General features: G+C 43.7%; 1 protein-coding gene, 1 long non-coding RNA gene and 1 pseudogene across 4 annotated transcripts in view; 2 read left to right on the plus strand and 1 right to left on the minus strand.

Annotated features, from left to right (window-relative positions):
* On the minus strand, positions 1 to 11911 carry LOC108303739. Its single transcript, XR_001824959.2, has 2 exons — positions 11758 to 11911; positions 1 to 283 (listed from the first exon to the last, which is right to left on the minus strand). It is a non-coding gene; the product is annotated as an uncharacterized LOC108303739 (long non-coding RNA).
* Positions 6835 to 6876, plus strand: LOC119471112 (annotated as a pseudogene).
* The window catches only part of LOC108303738 (corticotropin releasing hormone binding protein), a 17125-nt gene continuing 12775 nt past the window's right edge, over positions 11434 to 15783 (plus strand). Inside the window, exons 1-4 of one of the 3 annotated variants that reach the window (XM_017527683.2) lie at positions 11434 to 11929; positions 12319 to 12412; positions 12731 to 12888; positions 14368 to 14578. In XM_017527683.2, the coding sequence (XP_017383172.1) occupies positions 11849 to 11929; positions 12319 to 12412; positions 12731 to 12888; positions 14368 to 14578 (544 nt within the window). In that variant the 5' untranslated portion in view covers positions 11434 to 11848. Of the gene's footprint in view, positions 11930 to 12318; positions 12413 to 12432; positions 12538 to 12730; positions 12889 to 14367; positions 14579 to 15783 lie in introns of those variants that run through there. The other 2 variants (XM_037738183.1, XM_037738184.1) reach the window with 2 other exon arrangements.

A 15783-nucleotide genomic window follows, 5' to 3' on the forward strand; every position in this document is an offset into this window, starting at 1 on the left:
TCTCAATTAATTTAGAAGTTTATTTTGCCAAGGTTAAGGGTATGCCTGGAAGAAAAGAACAAGTAATCACAAAACAGTCTGTGGTCTGTGCCGTTCTCCAAAGATGAATTTAAGGGCTTCAATATTTAAAGGGGAACAGTAGGCTGAAGGGGAAAGAGGGAGGGTACGCTAATCCACATGTTGCCAGAGAAAAGGAGCAGGTAGGGGAACAGTCAACTGTGTATTCCTCTAGTCTCAGAAAATCAGCACCTTCCGTAAGATAGGATGATGGCAGAGTAGCTACCTGTGGAGATACAACTTTTTATCAGTAGCTATCTGCTTAGGAACAAAAGGAAAGACACTTTCTTGCATGACTCAACTTTCAGCCCAATTTTTTTTCCTTTTGGCATTGTGAATTGGGATCCCAGGTTTTTGTTTTTAAGGTGATATGGTTTGGCTGTGTCCCCACCCAAATCTCATCTTGAATTGTCGTTCCCATAATCCCTATGTGCCGTGGGAGGGACCTGGGGAGGTAATTGAATCATAGGATGGGTTTTTCCCATGCTGTTCTTGGGATAGTGAATAAGTCTCACGAGATCTGCTGGTTTTATAAAGGGCAGTTCCCTTACACACACTCTCTTGCCTGTTGCCATGTGAGAGGTGCCTTTGCTCTCCCTTTACCTTCTGCCATGATTGTGAGGCTTCCCCAGCCCTGTGAAACTGTGAGTCCATTAAACCTCTTTTTCTTTATAAATTACTGTCTTGGGTATGTCCTTATTAGCAGCATGAGAAGAGACTAGTACACAGGGTAGATACTATCAATGTAATGCATCACTGTTGATGTGGACTGGGGTTGAGACAGCGTTTGTCAGGCTTCTCCACTGTAGAGCTACTCCCCACCCTCTCAACCTCTCCCTTCCCCCCTTCTCATGTTATTGTCTTTGGAGGGAAGTCACTATGTGAAGCATACTTTTAAGGAGCACAGAGTTATGCTCCCCGCCTTGATGGCAGAGAATCAATGTAAATTATTTGGGATTCTTCTGGACAGGAGACTTGTCTCTTCTCCCTGTTTATTAATTTATTCAATTATTTATTTATATTAGTATGGATTTGTAGAAATTTATTCACTGGTTTATTATCATATTAATTTATTTTGTTGCTCAAATTGTTCCAACTTTGGCAATTAGAGCACTTTCAGTTGGTTCTGGATGTTTACTTTTTAACTCTAAGGTATTCAGTGTTCTGGTCAGTTTTATACCATGATATTTAAAAACATGAATGGGACCTACTATATAACTATCATTTTTTTTAATTCTTTTTTTAGACAGACTCTTGCTTTGTTGCCTAGGCTGAAGTGCAGGGGTGCGATCTTTGCTCACTGTAACCTCTGCCTCCCAGGTTCAAGTAATTCTCCTGCCTCAGCCTCCCAAGTAGCTGGAACTACAGGCACCTGTCACCGTGCCTAGCTAATTTTTGTATTTTTTGTAGAGACAGGGTTTCACCATGTTGGCCAGGCTGGTCTCAAACTCCTGACCTCTGGTGATCCGCCTGCCTCGGCCTTCCAAAGTGCTGGGATTACAGGCATGCGCCACCACACCCAGCCAGTATAACTCTTATATTGGCAAAACAACAAAATGAAACCCTGATTTCTTTAATATTAAACGACCACCTTCCCCTATATGACTTAGAGGAAGCTTGTTTGTTTGCACAATAGTAATGATTAGAAATGTTAAAATGTCAGCATTGAAAAGGGAGCAGGGTTTATTGATCTTTCATATGTAATTCCAACAGCAGCTGGTGAGAGTGTGCTGGGTTCAGGGCTGAGACATTGAGGTGTTTAGTATCTGCTCTTCAGCCACTTCCTATGCCCCCACAAGTTGAGCTTGGCACCAGTCAGCTTGTTTGTACAGATGTTGATTCAGTTCAGAAATAGCTATCTGGGCCCAGGGCTATGCCTCACAGATGGTGATTCAGCTCAAGGGCTTCACAGACAAAGGTTGTCATACAGCTGGAGCGCTTAGGGACTCCCCAGTTCAGAGCCCCAGAGAAGGTAGAAAATTAGAAATCGAAAGGGCCTGTCTATTCCTGAATAATGCATCACTCCAAAACATAGTGGCTTAAAACAACAGCCATTTTTAATCTCATGGTTCCTGTGGGTTGGGTATTGGGAAGTACTCAATGGGATGTTTCTGCCTTGGGTTCTCTCATGATGGTGCAGTCAGATGGTGGCTGGAACCAGGGTCACCTCTAGGGCTTCTTTACTCATACCTCTGGTACCCAGACTGGGAAGATCAAACATTTGAGGACAGAAACAGCTAGGGCTCCAGGGCATCTCCCTGTATGTGATCTCTCCATGTGACTTCTCCAGCATAGTTGTTCATGGTAGTTGGACTTCATGGTGGCTCAGGACACCAAAGGCACATATTGCATGAGAGAGAGAGAACTATGGACTGAAGGCATTTTGCTTTTTTCTAAGTTGGCCTAAGAAGTCACATGGAAAGAGAATTAGCCTTTATCTTTTTGTGGGAAGAGTGTCAAAGAATTTGCAGAGAAGTTTTAAAACCATGGCAGGACCTGAAAGACCCGGTTGCTCCCAGGAATGGATGTCTTCCTTTTGCCCCTTCTGTCCCTGTCTGTATCCTCCTGCCCCTGTTCTGTGCTCAGGATGCTGCGTGACAGCTCCTCTCTGCTCATGGTCCTGGGACACTTCACTCTTCCTTGCATTTTTCCTGCACACTGCCTACACCTTGTAAACAGTCCTTTTATTAAACTCCTCAAATTACTCAATTTGAGACACTGTCCGTCTCCTGCAGTGATTCCGATATTTACTCCCACGTCCTTCATCTCAGAGATGAGGAGAATGACCCCATGCTCCCAGCCAGGGGTCCAGGACTTGGGACATCCAATCCAGGGTCCTTTTGTTTCCATTCTATTAGCCAACACATCCAGAAACCAGAAAGGGGCCTGAGGCAAAAGGAAAAGTCACTGATACAGTGTATTTATTTAAAACTTAAGATTTTTTTTCAGCACAGATTTTTGCATCAATTTTTATTTTATAACAGATCGCACTATAATTTTCTTTATCATGACTGAGTTTTTTTTGGCAGCCCCTTAACTTCTGTGTACCTGGGAGTCCCCTGCTTGCCTCACCCTATCCATGCCCCGTCCCTCCAGCTCGCTCCCCACCTTGTGCTGCTACCACGCTGCAGAGCGCGCTGTGGGCTTTTAGAGGCGACCCAGGAATCCTTTCAGCACCCCCTCCTTTTCCTGAGGTTTTGTCATTCGACTCTCATTGCCTGGCTGGTGCCACATCTTCGGATGCTGTCAGCAGCATTTCAGTGGTGACTAATCCCTAATTTGTAACTAGGTGGAAACAGAAGCTCCTTTATTCAATTTTCTTTTAGGCACTTCCCAGGAGTGCCAGGTGTACGTGTGCCGGCCACTCTGGAGGAAGATGGGTGAGCTGCACGGTGGAACTTGGAGGCATTTGCATTTAGGGGGGAAGACAGACATATTAAAAGTTAGAATAAAATACGATACGGGCTCTCCAAGCTATATAAAAAATACTATGAGTAGACAACTAAATCTGTTCATTAGGTTTTGCTCAAAAAAGGAAGGAGGGTGGGTAGAAGGGGGTAGGCTGGCAGAGGGAAGGAGCAGGCTGGCGGCTGACAGGTCCCACCAAGGTGAGGTCAGAAGGCACCACAGATAAGTAAACAACGCCTAGCTTGCAGTTTTCTCTTCCACTGTCCTTATTTAGATCCTCTTGTGTCACTGCATGTAGCTGGCAGACTTTTCTCTTTTAGATCTATTCTAAGGCACTAAGGAATGAGGCTCTTTACACTTCATTTCTCTGCCGTCAGGGAAGAGGCTGATGTTACGTGCCCATGCGTCACCACTACTTAATGACAGACACACCAACGGTTCTGGACCTGGCAGTACTTTTCCCTTTGATGCAGGAAGTGAGGGATGTTGAATGGCATTTCATTATGATCTACTGACTAGATGTTAGTCATGGCGTATTTTAGAGTAAGCCTGAAGGGAGCTGAGGTAACAGTGTCACTCCAAAGGCTATTGTGCAAACATGAACAGTCCCCAATCTCCTTCACAGTTATCCATCTGCAGGCGTCTTGCTTTGGGCTGCACCATCTCTTTTTTTTTTTTTTTTTTTTTTTTTTTTTTTATGCTTTTTTTCTATTCATTTGGTTAATTTCCAAGGCTGTTGTGTGTAAAGGATTGACTACCTAGCTGGACATAGGGATCTCTTTAGTCTGGACTTTGTTTCTGACTCACTGCGACAACCTGGGCAGATAGATCACTTAATCTCTCATCCTTTACCTGCCATCATGACTCTTTGAAAGCCTTCTCGCTAAATCACCGCTTTCTTATTCCCAGTGTTCCTAGGCCTTAACAGATGATGTCATTTAACAATCCTTGATATGGGATCAGAATACTACTACTTCTTTTGGGCAGTTCCTAATTATTTTATTTTCTGTTTCTGCTTTGTAATTTCCAGTTCCCCTTTTCTTCAGTCTTCTCAATTTCACTATACTCTATATTTCAGCTCTTCTCTCTGATGCAGCTGAACTACTCTATAATCTTTAATGGGAACCATTCCTAGCTAATCTTTTGAAATGCAGTTCTGTAATTATATTTTAACTTAGTTCCCTGTTTTGCTAACTGTGACTTTTAAAGTCTGTTAATGTTCTAATATGAAGTCATTCATTCTGATTTAATAATTATATGAAAAACATACCCTATGCATGCACTCGTATAAAATTATTATTATTAGGAGTAAAACACTAGTGATAAAGACATATAATATGGTTGGCATAATTTAATAACGGCTACCATTTAAATATATCCTTTATGTATTATATATATCATAATATTTGATCTCTACAATAATTCTCAGTGTATATCACCAGTTTCCATGTGAGAAAATTTACAATCAAAGACATCATTGAATCCAGCTTTGTTTTGTTTTGTTTTACTCTTTTGTGGATACCTATTATTTTGTGGATTCAGCATCCCTTCTTCTGAAAACCACTTCTCCCTTCTCTATCCCTATGGCTGCATTGAGAACAGTCCTGTTATGACAAGATCCTACCCCTGGCCTCTGGGCCTCTTCCTACAGTTTTGTGGAGCACATTATTTTATTTTATTTTTATTTAACAGTAACATGTAAAACTGAGAATTGTTGGTGGCTTGTTTACCACCACAGGGACTGTAGATGTCAGGAAAGTCAGCTAGCAGATAGAGAGGCTGGGCAGTAGTATTCAAGCTCCTGCCTTTAATCCTCCCCACCCTGGCGCTCCGTGTATTCTGGAAGAAGTCTTCGTGTCCTGATAATAAATTTCCCTTTTGGCTTAAGCTCAAGTTTGATATCAGTCACTTGCAACCCTGAAAAGTATGAACTTTTACTGACTGTTGATCATCACTTGGGTTGAAAATGGCTGGCACGTTAGAATTTCATTCAAAGGCTGATTTATACTAATTCCCCAAAGGGTATGTGCTTAGTTTCTTCCTTCCTGATCTCAAACACACAAAAAAATAAATCTTATCTACTAAAAACAGTTGCATTTAAAAATAGCCAAATCATTTTTTTACCGAAATAGAAAAATAATTGTAAAATTCATGTGAAACCAGAAAGACCTCAAATAGCCAAAACAATCTTGAGAAAGAAAGAAAGCAGGAGGTACCACACTTCCTGATTTCAAAATATATCACAAACTACAGTAATTAAAACAATATGTTATGAGCATAAAGACTGACATATAGACCAACTGAACAGAACAGAGAACCCAGAAATAAATCCACAAATATATGGTCAACTCATCCTCAACAAGGGTGCCAAGAATACATAAGGGGGAAGAGATAATCTGTTCAAGAAATGGTGCTGGGAAAACTGGATATCCACACACAAAAGAATAAAATTGAACCTTTACCTTACATCTTACACAAAACTCAACTCAAAATGGGTTAAAGACATAAGTGTAAGACCTGACACTATAAAATTTCTAAAGAAAACAGGAAAAAGCATCATGGCATTGGTCTTGGCAATGATTTCATGGATATGACACTACAAGCACAGGCAACAAAAGCAAAAATAGACAAGTGGGACTACATCAAAGTAAAAAGCTTCTGCAGGCCAAGAGCAGTGGCTCACGTCTATAATCCCAGCACTTTGAGAGGCTGAGGCAGGTGGATCATTTGAGGTCAGAAGTTTGAAAGCATCATGGCCAACATGGTGAAACCCCTGGATGTGGTGGTGCACACCTGTAATCCCAGCTACTGGGGAGGATGAGGCAGGAGAATTGCTTGAATCCAGGAGGCAGAGGTTGCAGTGAGCTGAAATTGTGCTACTGCACTCCAGCCTGGGAAACAGAGTGAGACTCTGTCTCTAAATAAATATATAGTTTCTGGATAGTGAAGGAAACGATCAGCAGAGTACAAAGGTAATCTACAGAATGCAAGAAAATATTTACCAACCATGTATCTGATAAGAGGTTAATATCCAAAATATATAAGAAACTCCTACAACTCAGCAAAAAACCTAGTAAGTCATTTTAAAAATGGGCTAAGGACTTTAATAGACATTTCTCCAAAGAAGACATACAAATGGCCAACCAGTATATGAAACGATGCTCAATGTCACCAATGATCAAGAAAATGCAAATCAAATCCACAATGAAATACCACCTCGAAACTGTTCTGATGGCTATTATCAAAAAGATACAAGATGACAAGTGCTGGCAGGGAGAAAAGGAAACCCTAGTCACTGTTAGAGGGAATGGCAATTAGCATAGCCATTACGGAAAAAAGTATGGAGCTTTCTCAAAAAATTAAAATAGAGTATTGTATAAAAGGTGAGAAGGTTAGCATTCCCCTTGACAACAGGAACAGAAAATCAAATACCGTGTGTCGTCACTTATAAGTGGGAGCTAAATGATGAGAACACGTGGACACATAAGGGAAAATAACACATACTGAGGCCTATCAGAAGGTGGAGGGTGGGAAGTGGGAGAGGATCAGGAAAAACACCTACTGAGTACTAGGCTTAATACATGGGTGATGAAATGATCTGTAAAACACACCTCCTTGACACACATTTACCTATGTGACAAACCTGCACATGTACTCCTGAAGTTAAAATAAAAGTTTTTTTAAAAATAGAACTATAATATCGTTCAGCAGTCCCACTTCTGGGTATTTTTCCAAAAGAATTGAAATCAGTATGTTGAAGAGATGCATTCACTCCCATGTTCATTGCACCACTATTCACAACAGCTAAGATGTGGAAACAACCTAAATGTTGATGAATAAATAAAGAAAATGTGGTATATACATACAATGGACTATTAGTCTGAAAAAAGAGGAAGTCCTTCTCATTCACTACAGCATGGATGAACCTTGAGGACATTATGCTAAGTGAAAGAAGCCAGCCAAAAGGGCAAATAATGCATGATTCCACTTACACGAGGTATCTAAAGTAGTGAGACTCATAGAAGCAGACAGTACAATGATGGTTGCAGGGATTGGGAGGAGGGTAAAATGGGTATCAAGTTTCAGCTATGCAAGATGAATAAGTTCCAGAGAGATCTGTTATACTATGTTGTGCCTATAGTTGATCATATTGTGTTGCACACTTAAATATGTTTTAAGAGAGTAGATCTCGTGGCCAGGCATGGTGGCTCACGACTATAATCCGAGCACTTAGGGAGGCTAAGGGCAGATCACGAGATCAGGAGTTCGAGACCAACCTGGCCAATATGGTGGCATCCTTGTCTCTACTAAAATTAGCCAGGCGTGATGGCGTGTGTCTAGTCCCAACTTGGGAGGCTGAGGCAGGAAAATCGCTTGAACCCAGGAGGCTGAGGCAGGAAAATCGCTTGAACCCAGGAGGTGGAGGTTGCAGTGAGCCAAGATCACGCCACTGCACTCCAGCTTGGGCAACAGAGTCTCCATCTCAAAAAAAAAAATAAATAAATAAAAAGAGTAGATCTCCTGTTTTAACTCTTCTTACCATAATCAATAAAAATAATAGCTAAATTAATTCAAGCAAGTCATCTTGAAAGCAACTGACAACTGCTTGGTGGTTGTTGGCTAACTACAATGAGTTTTAGTCAGCAGTCTTTATTTCTTAAAGAACGCAATCGTGTTCAGTTTTCTTACATTTCAGCTAATTGACTAGTCAGGAAAGGAAAAAGGAGGTTCACCTAAAGCATGTATTAGTGATATACTGTGTTGACGTGATAAACAAAATAAAAAATTTATTATTACAGGTCATATTACGACTTCTAACTTGCATGCAAAGGGATTTTGTGGTCCCCCTGAAAACATGGCCTACAACGTGACTGTGTAAGCCAAGTGCAGCCTGTGGAGGCTCTGCTATGGCTATGTGCCAAAGTGTCAGAAGCGCTCTGTGTGCGCCTCTTCAGTCTTGGCACAATTTTAAATTCTGCACCTGCCCCCATGTTCATGGATTGAATCTGGATCTGGCTATTGGGAGGCCACCTTCATTTTATCTTTAGGCTTAACATAGGTGACAATTTGCTCTGGGGCTTTATGAAAGAAAAAAATGTCTTAATCTTGCCTAACAAAAAGAAAGTCTTTTTTTTTTTTTTTTTTTTTTTTTTTTTAAACAAGGGGTTTTTTTTTTTTTTTTTTTTTTTTTTTTTGAGACGGAGTTTCACTCTTGTTACCCAGACTGGAGTGCAATGGCACGATCTCGGCTCACCGCAACCATCTCGGCTCACCGCAACCTCTACCTCCTGGGTTCAGGCAATTCTCCTGCCTCAACCTCCTGAGTAGCTGGGATTACAGGCACGCGCCACCATGCCCAGCTAATGTTTTGTATTTTTAGTAGATACAGGGTTTCACCATGTTGACCAGGATGGCCTCGATCTCTTGACCTCGTGATCCACCCGCCTCGGCCTCCCAAACTGCTGGGATTACAGGTTTCAGCCACCATGCCCGGGCAAAAAGAAAGTCTTAACCCTGCCTAATAATAGTTGAAGACCCCAAAAGCACCTATCAGGGACTGTATAACAGCAACATTGGAGAAGCTACCTGGAAAAAGATGGAGAAAAACGGAAATATTTGAAAAGGATGGAGGTTAACATAGAGGTAATTTCCAATCAACATGGGAACTCTGAATTTATCCAGAACATATTTAAAAAAAAAATCCAGTCGGTTTGAACAAACGACTTTCAAATATTAAGCCAATTGTTTGAATGATCAAAGCAGTCCACGAAAATAATTTCTCCTTAGTCCTCAAACATAGGCCTACGTGTTGCCAAGAAACTTTTTCTTCTGCCTAATCCAAATTACTCTTCCATTTCTCTCACCCATTTTTAATACTTTCTCTCAGAGGGAATGGCTACCTGGCTTCTCCTTGTTTTCCAATTTAATCTTAGTTTTCCTCCATAGGTTGTAGTTTCCATCAATTAGTCATCCTTACTTTTTTTAAAAAAGGTAGTTTCCACTGGCTTAGTAGGTGTTTACCAAACTGGTGAAAACTGCACATTAATTTATCACCTAGAATTTGGTGGGAATGAGGTTCATCTTGTACTATAATTTGTGGATTAAGTAAAATCAGACGCTGTGCTATGATGTTTGTAAAATTAGTCCCTATGTTAGTGCACTTTCATCCCAGCTCTTGCTGTGTGTGGTTCCTGAGGAGGGGGCATCATGAAAGCAGGGTGGGAACATCAGTGTTATTCATGCATGTGCGTGTGTGCATGTGTGTGTGTACACGTGCACATGTACATAAGCTTGTAAAGGGGCTGGATGGCCAAGAATGTCTCCTTGGTGATGCTAATAAAGCAACACTGAGCTGGAGTGACACCAGGCACCAGACCCCCAAAGAGGTAAAGGCAGAGGTCTCCAAGGTGGGTGCTGGACTGAATTCTGGGATCGGGCCAAGAACTGTGGCTAAGTCAATGGGAAAGGGAAGACGGCCTGGCTGGGTGTGGTGGCTCATGCCTGTGATCCCAGTACTTTGGGAGGCCAAGGCAGGCGGATGGCGAGGTCAGGGGATCGAGACCAACCTGGTTAACATGGTGAAACCCGGTCTCTACTAAAAATACAAAAAATTAGCTGGGCACGGTGGCTCGTGCCTGTAGTCCCTAGTGCTCAGGAGGCTGAGGCAGAAGAATCACTTGAGCCTGAGAGGCAGAGGTTGCAGTGAGCCAAGGTCACACCACTGTTCTCCAGCCTGGGAGACAGAGCAAGACTCCATCTCAAAAAAAAAGACAGGGAAGAGGGCCTGGGTCATGGCGTGCTGGGTGAGTAGGCCTGAGGCTACCTCTAGGCACAAAAAGGCTGGGAGATAGACCTGAAGATGGCCTGGCATGTCTGAGGCCAGCAAGTTGGGGTCAAATAGTTTGTTTTTCTCCTCCTTTATTCCTCTCAGTTTTTTTTATAACCTTTTTAAAGTGCAGGCATCTCAACAGCTCTGGGGATGAGAAGGACATGGTGGCCAGTGCCCACGAGCTTTGGGTACTCTTTTCCCTCACACTGTCTGTGGTCTGAGGACTGCTTACAAAGTTGGACTGTGGCAGGAAGGCCTCCTGATTAAACAACAAAGAGGAAGCCTCTCCAGAGCTCAGAATTGTCCTGACATAAAAATAATCCAGTTCTGACACTGCCAGGATAATTACTGTTTAATTTGAATATTTTAAAACTAAAAGTATAGCCATTCCTTCCTTTAAAACTCTGAATTATGGTCTCACTGTTTGTAATAATTGTAATAACAATGCTTGTACAGAGACTGGAAAGGGGTAGGAAAGCCAAAAGTGGAGCATCCTCATGTTTCCCACAATTTTGGACACAAAGAAGCAATTCTCTTCTCTCCTAATAGCAGAGATAAGCTTATACTTATTTCTGGATCCCTAAGTCGTTTTTTTAGCCCTGTAAATTTGCTGGTGAGCAGTTATAATAAAGCTTCTCAGCAGTTCCTTTTACCAGAGTGTTAAAGTAATCCAGGTATTTGAAGGCATGAAATGGAATGTCTTAATCTCTCAGTGGTTCAGATGGATGTGAAGGTCATGTCTACAGCTACCTGGCTTAGGAGTGTGGACATCAAGCAAACATTCAGGTCAAGTGACAGAGATCAGCTAAAGTCCAGAAGTCCAGTGACACCAGAGTTAGTTTTCCATGAAAGAAATGCTTATAAGAAACTGGACTAGGATAAAGCAAAGGGTAAGGGGCAGGAAGAAAGCTTACAATTGCATTACTGCAATATTCTGCAAAATCAGACTTCTTCTGTTCTACCACTTTTTAAAGATGAAAATGCCTCACGTTTCTTACTGAGAGGCATGAGTAATTGCATGAATACTAAATTATTTGACAATTTCTAGTATGGTTCCATCCAAGGTTATGTGATGAGGCTGCACAATATAGGCTATATGTGTTTGAGTATTTTGTGCATGTATGTAACTTTGTTACTTTGATTTGCAAAATGGAAAATTCCCTGAATGCCCTCAGAAAGAATAATGTAGCATTTGGCAGGTCAACAAAATGCCCTCCCTTATTCTTTGTCTCCACCTCATTCTCCAGTACTTTAGTGCACTAAGTTGTAGTGACTGAAATCATTCTTGGTGAATAATGCCGGGCCACGCTGAAAATTTGTGGCTGAGAGCTGGACCCTCGTCATCACCACGTACTTTGTCAATGAGACAGGGTAACCCATGGTTACTGAGCTCCGATCAGTTAGGGGCAGAGAGCCTCCGCTCCCCATTGCTCTATAAAAGAGACCCAGCAAAGGGACCTTACCAGCTTCCAGCTCTCAGTCTGCGTGAGGGTGTGGGAAGGAAAGCCCAGGACTTCCGGAGCAGAGCACAGCAGCTGCAGAGGCAAGGCCAGCATGTCACCCAACTTCAAACTTCAGTGTCACTTCGTTCTCATCTTCCTGACGGCTCTAAGAGGGGAAAGCCGGTACCTAGAGGTGAGCCACCCCTGGCCTGACCCATCTCACCTTCCTTGCGTGTGAGCCCTAGGTGGCAGGCAGGTTGCCTCTGCTCGCAGCCTTTTGGGGTTCTCTGTTTCTTCCCTCTCTGCTGGATGCTCTCTTGCCCCTGGTTTCCCCTATCCTGGTCTTCCTCCTTGCCTCTGAGCATCCCAGACTGCCTGCCTGCCTGCCTTCCTCTGGCTGCTGGAGATACCCCAGCCTGATGGAGAGGGTCTAAGACCTCCCCGTGTTCTCCGGACCCGGAGAAACATTACCCCTCTCTCTTTATTCGCTATGCTGAGTGGCAGGGAGGGTGCCCCGCTCCTGGTCCCCTTTTTTATTCCTAGTCCTTGAACTTTTCCGGATTGACCCATGTTCCCTGCCAGCTGCGGGAAGCGGCAGACTACGAACCTTTCCTGCTGTTCAGCGCCAACCTGAAGCGGGAGCTGGCTGGGGAGCAGCCGTACCGCCGCGCTCTGCGTGAGTCGGGGTTGCCCGGCTCGCGGGAGCCTGGGACTCTGTGCGGAGGGCCGAGGGCTAGCGGGCATCTCCGGGAGGAGGCTGGTCAGGACCGCCAGGGGCGCGGTCCGCTTCGCTAGGGATGGGTCCGCGGAGGCGAGCTGAGAGCGGAAGGGGGTGGCGCGCCTGGGACGCGGGAACCCAGCGCAGCCGAGGCTGGGCTTCCGAGCGCTGGCCGCCGCAGAGACTGGGCATGGGGCGCGCAGAGAGGGGCCGCCTGAGGCCGTCGCCGTGACGGCTGCAGCCCGGGACCCTTTACCCTGTGCCCTCCTCCCCCAGGGTGCCTGGACATGCTGAGCCTCCAGGGCCAGTTCACCTTCACCGCCGACCGGCCGCAGCTGCACTGCGCCGCCTTCTTCATCAGCGAGCCGGAGGAGTTCATCACCATCCACTACGACCTGGTCTCCATCGACTGTCAGGGCGGCGACTTCCTGAAGGTGAGGCGCCTGCGGAGCGCCAGCCCAGCCAGGGGTGCGGTGGGTGGGGGCACGGGAGCGTTGGAAAGCGCTGGGCGCTGTGCTCAGCGTGGGGCTGCCGAGCCTGGGTAGCAATTCTGAGACACTTCGCTGGTGCCCGAGTCGGAGAGGCGCTCTCTAGGACCCTCCGCAGGCAAGAAGCTCGCCGTTACCCTAAGACCTCGACCCACACCCATCCCGTAGGGCTGGGTCCGGTGGCTCTGGACGCTGCGTGGTCTAAATTCCCTTTTAGGCGTTTTCGAGGCCCTGGGAACTTCTAAAGACTTGAACTCGCAGCGCGGAACGCTGTGATGCAATCCGGGGCCGAGGAAATATGATTAAAAACCGACAAGCTCGAGCGCTGGGGTCCACCACGCGGGCCGTCTTGGTTAGAAGGCTCGCCCCACACGTCTCACATCTGAGCCCGCCTCGCTCCTGCTGGTCCGTGCTCGGCAGTCACTCTGAGAGCACAGAGGCTGTCTTCAGGGCTCGGGTGACCCGATTTTGGAGCAGTAGGGGACTGGCTGCCGAGGGGGCATCTAGACTGAGACAGGTGGGAGGGGAGGACAAGACCGCTAAGCTGACTGCCTCCCTGCTTCCAGTCGTCAGACTCCATAAGTGTAACAGGGCAGCGTGGGGTGGCCGGTGGAGCTCTACTGTCCAATTAAAATAATCGTGATTAACGTCTCCAAAGTAGACTTATTTTGGAACCTGTCACATGCATTAGAAGTAATTTGTAGCTGGGTTGTTGATAATTTTGCTAATGTGGACTAGATTAGACTCATTAAACCGGAGACCTGTCGTGATTTTGAGAGTCAAGTCAATAGACACTGACCCCTTGTTCAACTGCAAACTTTAAACAAGTGAAGGAAAAATGTCCTAGATAGCATACCAGCCATCATTGCCTGGCTGTTGAAGCAGTTCTCGATATTTTAAAGTAGTATGTGATGATATATTTAAAAAACAGAAAGGGAAAAAAATAGATGTATATAGCCGTTAGCAGATAAAGTTGCTGCTCCAGTTTTTTCTTTTGTTATCTGTTTTTGAGATATTTTATTCACATTTCAATGACTAGTGAAAGAGAGGAGCTGAATGAAACCCAAGTTATGCTTCTGTGGAATTCTTCTGAAGGTGGGAGGTAGAAAATATGACCAAGGTAAAAATGTACTATGTGGTTTCATTTACCAAAGTGGTTGAAATGATAAAATATAAGGAAGTTTGTTTACTTTGGAAGCTTTAAGGCTTATAAAGAAAAATAATTAATTAATACTATTACTTGCAAACAACTCTCACCGTCCAATATATACAAATGAAAAGCAAGCAGGCAGAGTGTGGACTGTCAGTTCTCACTTATGACCGAAGGCCCATTGCTGGATAACTTTTCCCCCCTTTTCAACTCACCCCTGACTTCAGGGGTTGATGGAAATGGTAGCAACTATGTCTGTATTTTTTTTTCCAAAGGTATTTGATGGTTGGATTCTCAAGGGGGAGAAGTTCCCCAGTTCCCAGGATCATCCTCTCCCCACATCTGAGCGCTACATAGATTTCTGTGAGAGTGGTCTTAGCAGGAGGAGCATCAGATCTTCGCAGAATGTGGCCATGATCTTCTTCCGAGTCCATGAGCCAGGAAATGGATTCACATTAACCATAAAGACAGACCCCAACCTCTTTCGTAAGTGTTCTCCGTCAAAAGGCAGAACTTGGGAATCACACCTGCTTTTCGAAGGTAGTCAAAAGACTTAAAAAAATTTGAACTGAGCAATGACTTGAATGGAAATTTTTTTTGTAATTAGAAATGACCTAAAGGATATTTTATATTAATTATTATGAAAATCAAATCACAGTTTTTAAATTTATTTCCCAGGTTAGGTAGTATACTAATTTATGGCAAGTACAATTCTATCTTTTCTCCAAAGTCTTGCTCTGATCGCCTCAGGTTCTACAATGCATTTAGTGATAAGCTTTAATCTTCCAAGTCATTTCACTAATCCAGGATAAGCTTGAGGGATGGGATATAAAGTTGCAGTCTTAGAGATATTCAGGCACAGGCTTGAAAGTGTCCATGTCTTTCAGCCTGTGCCTGAATGTGGTAGACAGGTATCATGCCCTGAGTAAAGGATTGGGTTATAGCATTTCAATGTTGCCTTCTGATTCTGAGCCCACCACTCTAATTTAGTTCATTTCTGATGAACACACATATAGCTTATGCTACACAACTGAACAGCCCAGGCTTAAAGTATATTACCTTAATCACAATGAGTTTATTCATCTGCTAATTGTTTTTTCCCCATTAAGAGAAAAATCTGTTTAAAAAATTAGGAAAGGAACACATACCACTCATTTTTGCATGCAATAGTATTAACACTTCACGTGGCAGAAAGATGGGGCCTAACCTGCCAAAGAATAATGTACTACTGATGTTTTGATTTCTAGTTGTGAAAAAACAAAAAGAATTTTTGAAAAAGCCCCCCCCCCCCCCCAAATAAAAAGCTGTTCATGAGGACTGCAGCAGAATAATTCTAAAAGACAAAGAGCTTTCCCTGTATTTTGTTTCGTTAGAAATCAGAAACCTCCTGGGCCAGGTGTGGTGGCTCATGCCTGTAATCCTAGCACTTTGGGATGCCGATGCAGGAGGATTGCTTGAGCCCAGGAGTTAAAGATGTGGCTGGCCCACAAAGTGACACCCTGTCTGTATTAAAACTTTTTAAAAAGCATATTAAGAAATCTCCTAGAACCATCAAGGAATTTCAGTTATTTTTGAAAGAAAGTATAATTAGAAATACAAGAAGAGGCAAGAGGTGGTTCTGACCTGTTCTGATCAGTGTTGATTCATCCTGAAATCAGCAAAAAAAAAAAAGCACAGATTCTGATGCTTCT

The sequence above is a fragment of the Cebus imitator genome, unplaced genomic scaffold, assembly GCF_001604975.1.
Source record: "Cebus imitator isolate Cc_AM_T3 unplaced genomic scaffold, Cebus_imitator-1.0 Scaffold50, whole genome shotgun sequence".
Classification (NCBI taxonomy): domain Eukaryota; kingdom Metazoa; phylum Chordata; class Mammalia; order Primates; family Cebidae; genus Cebus; species Cebus imitator.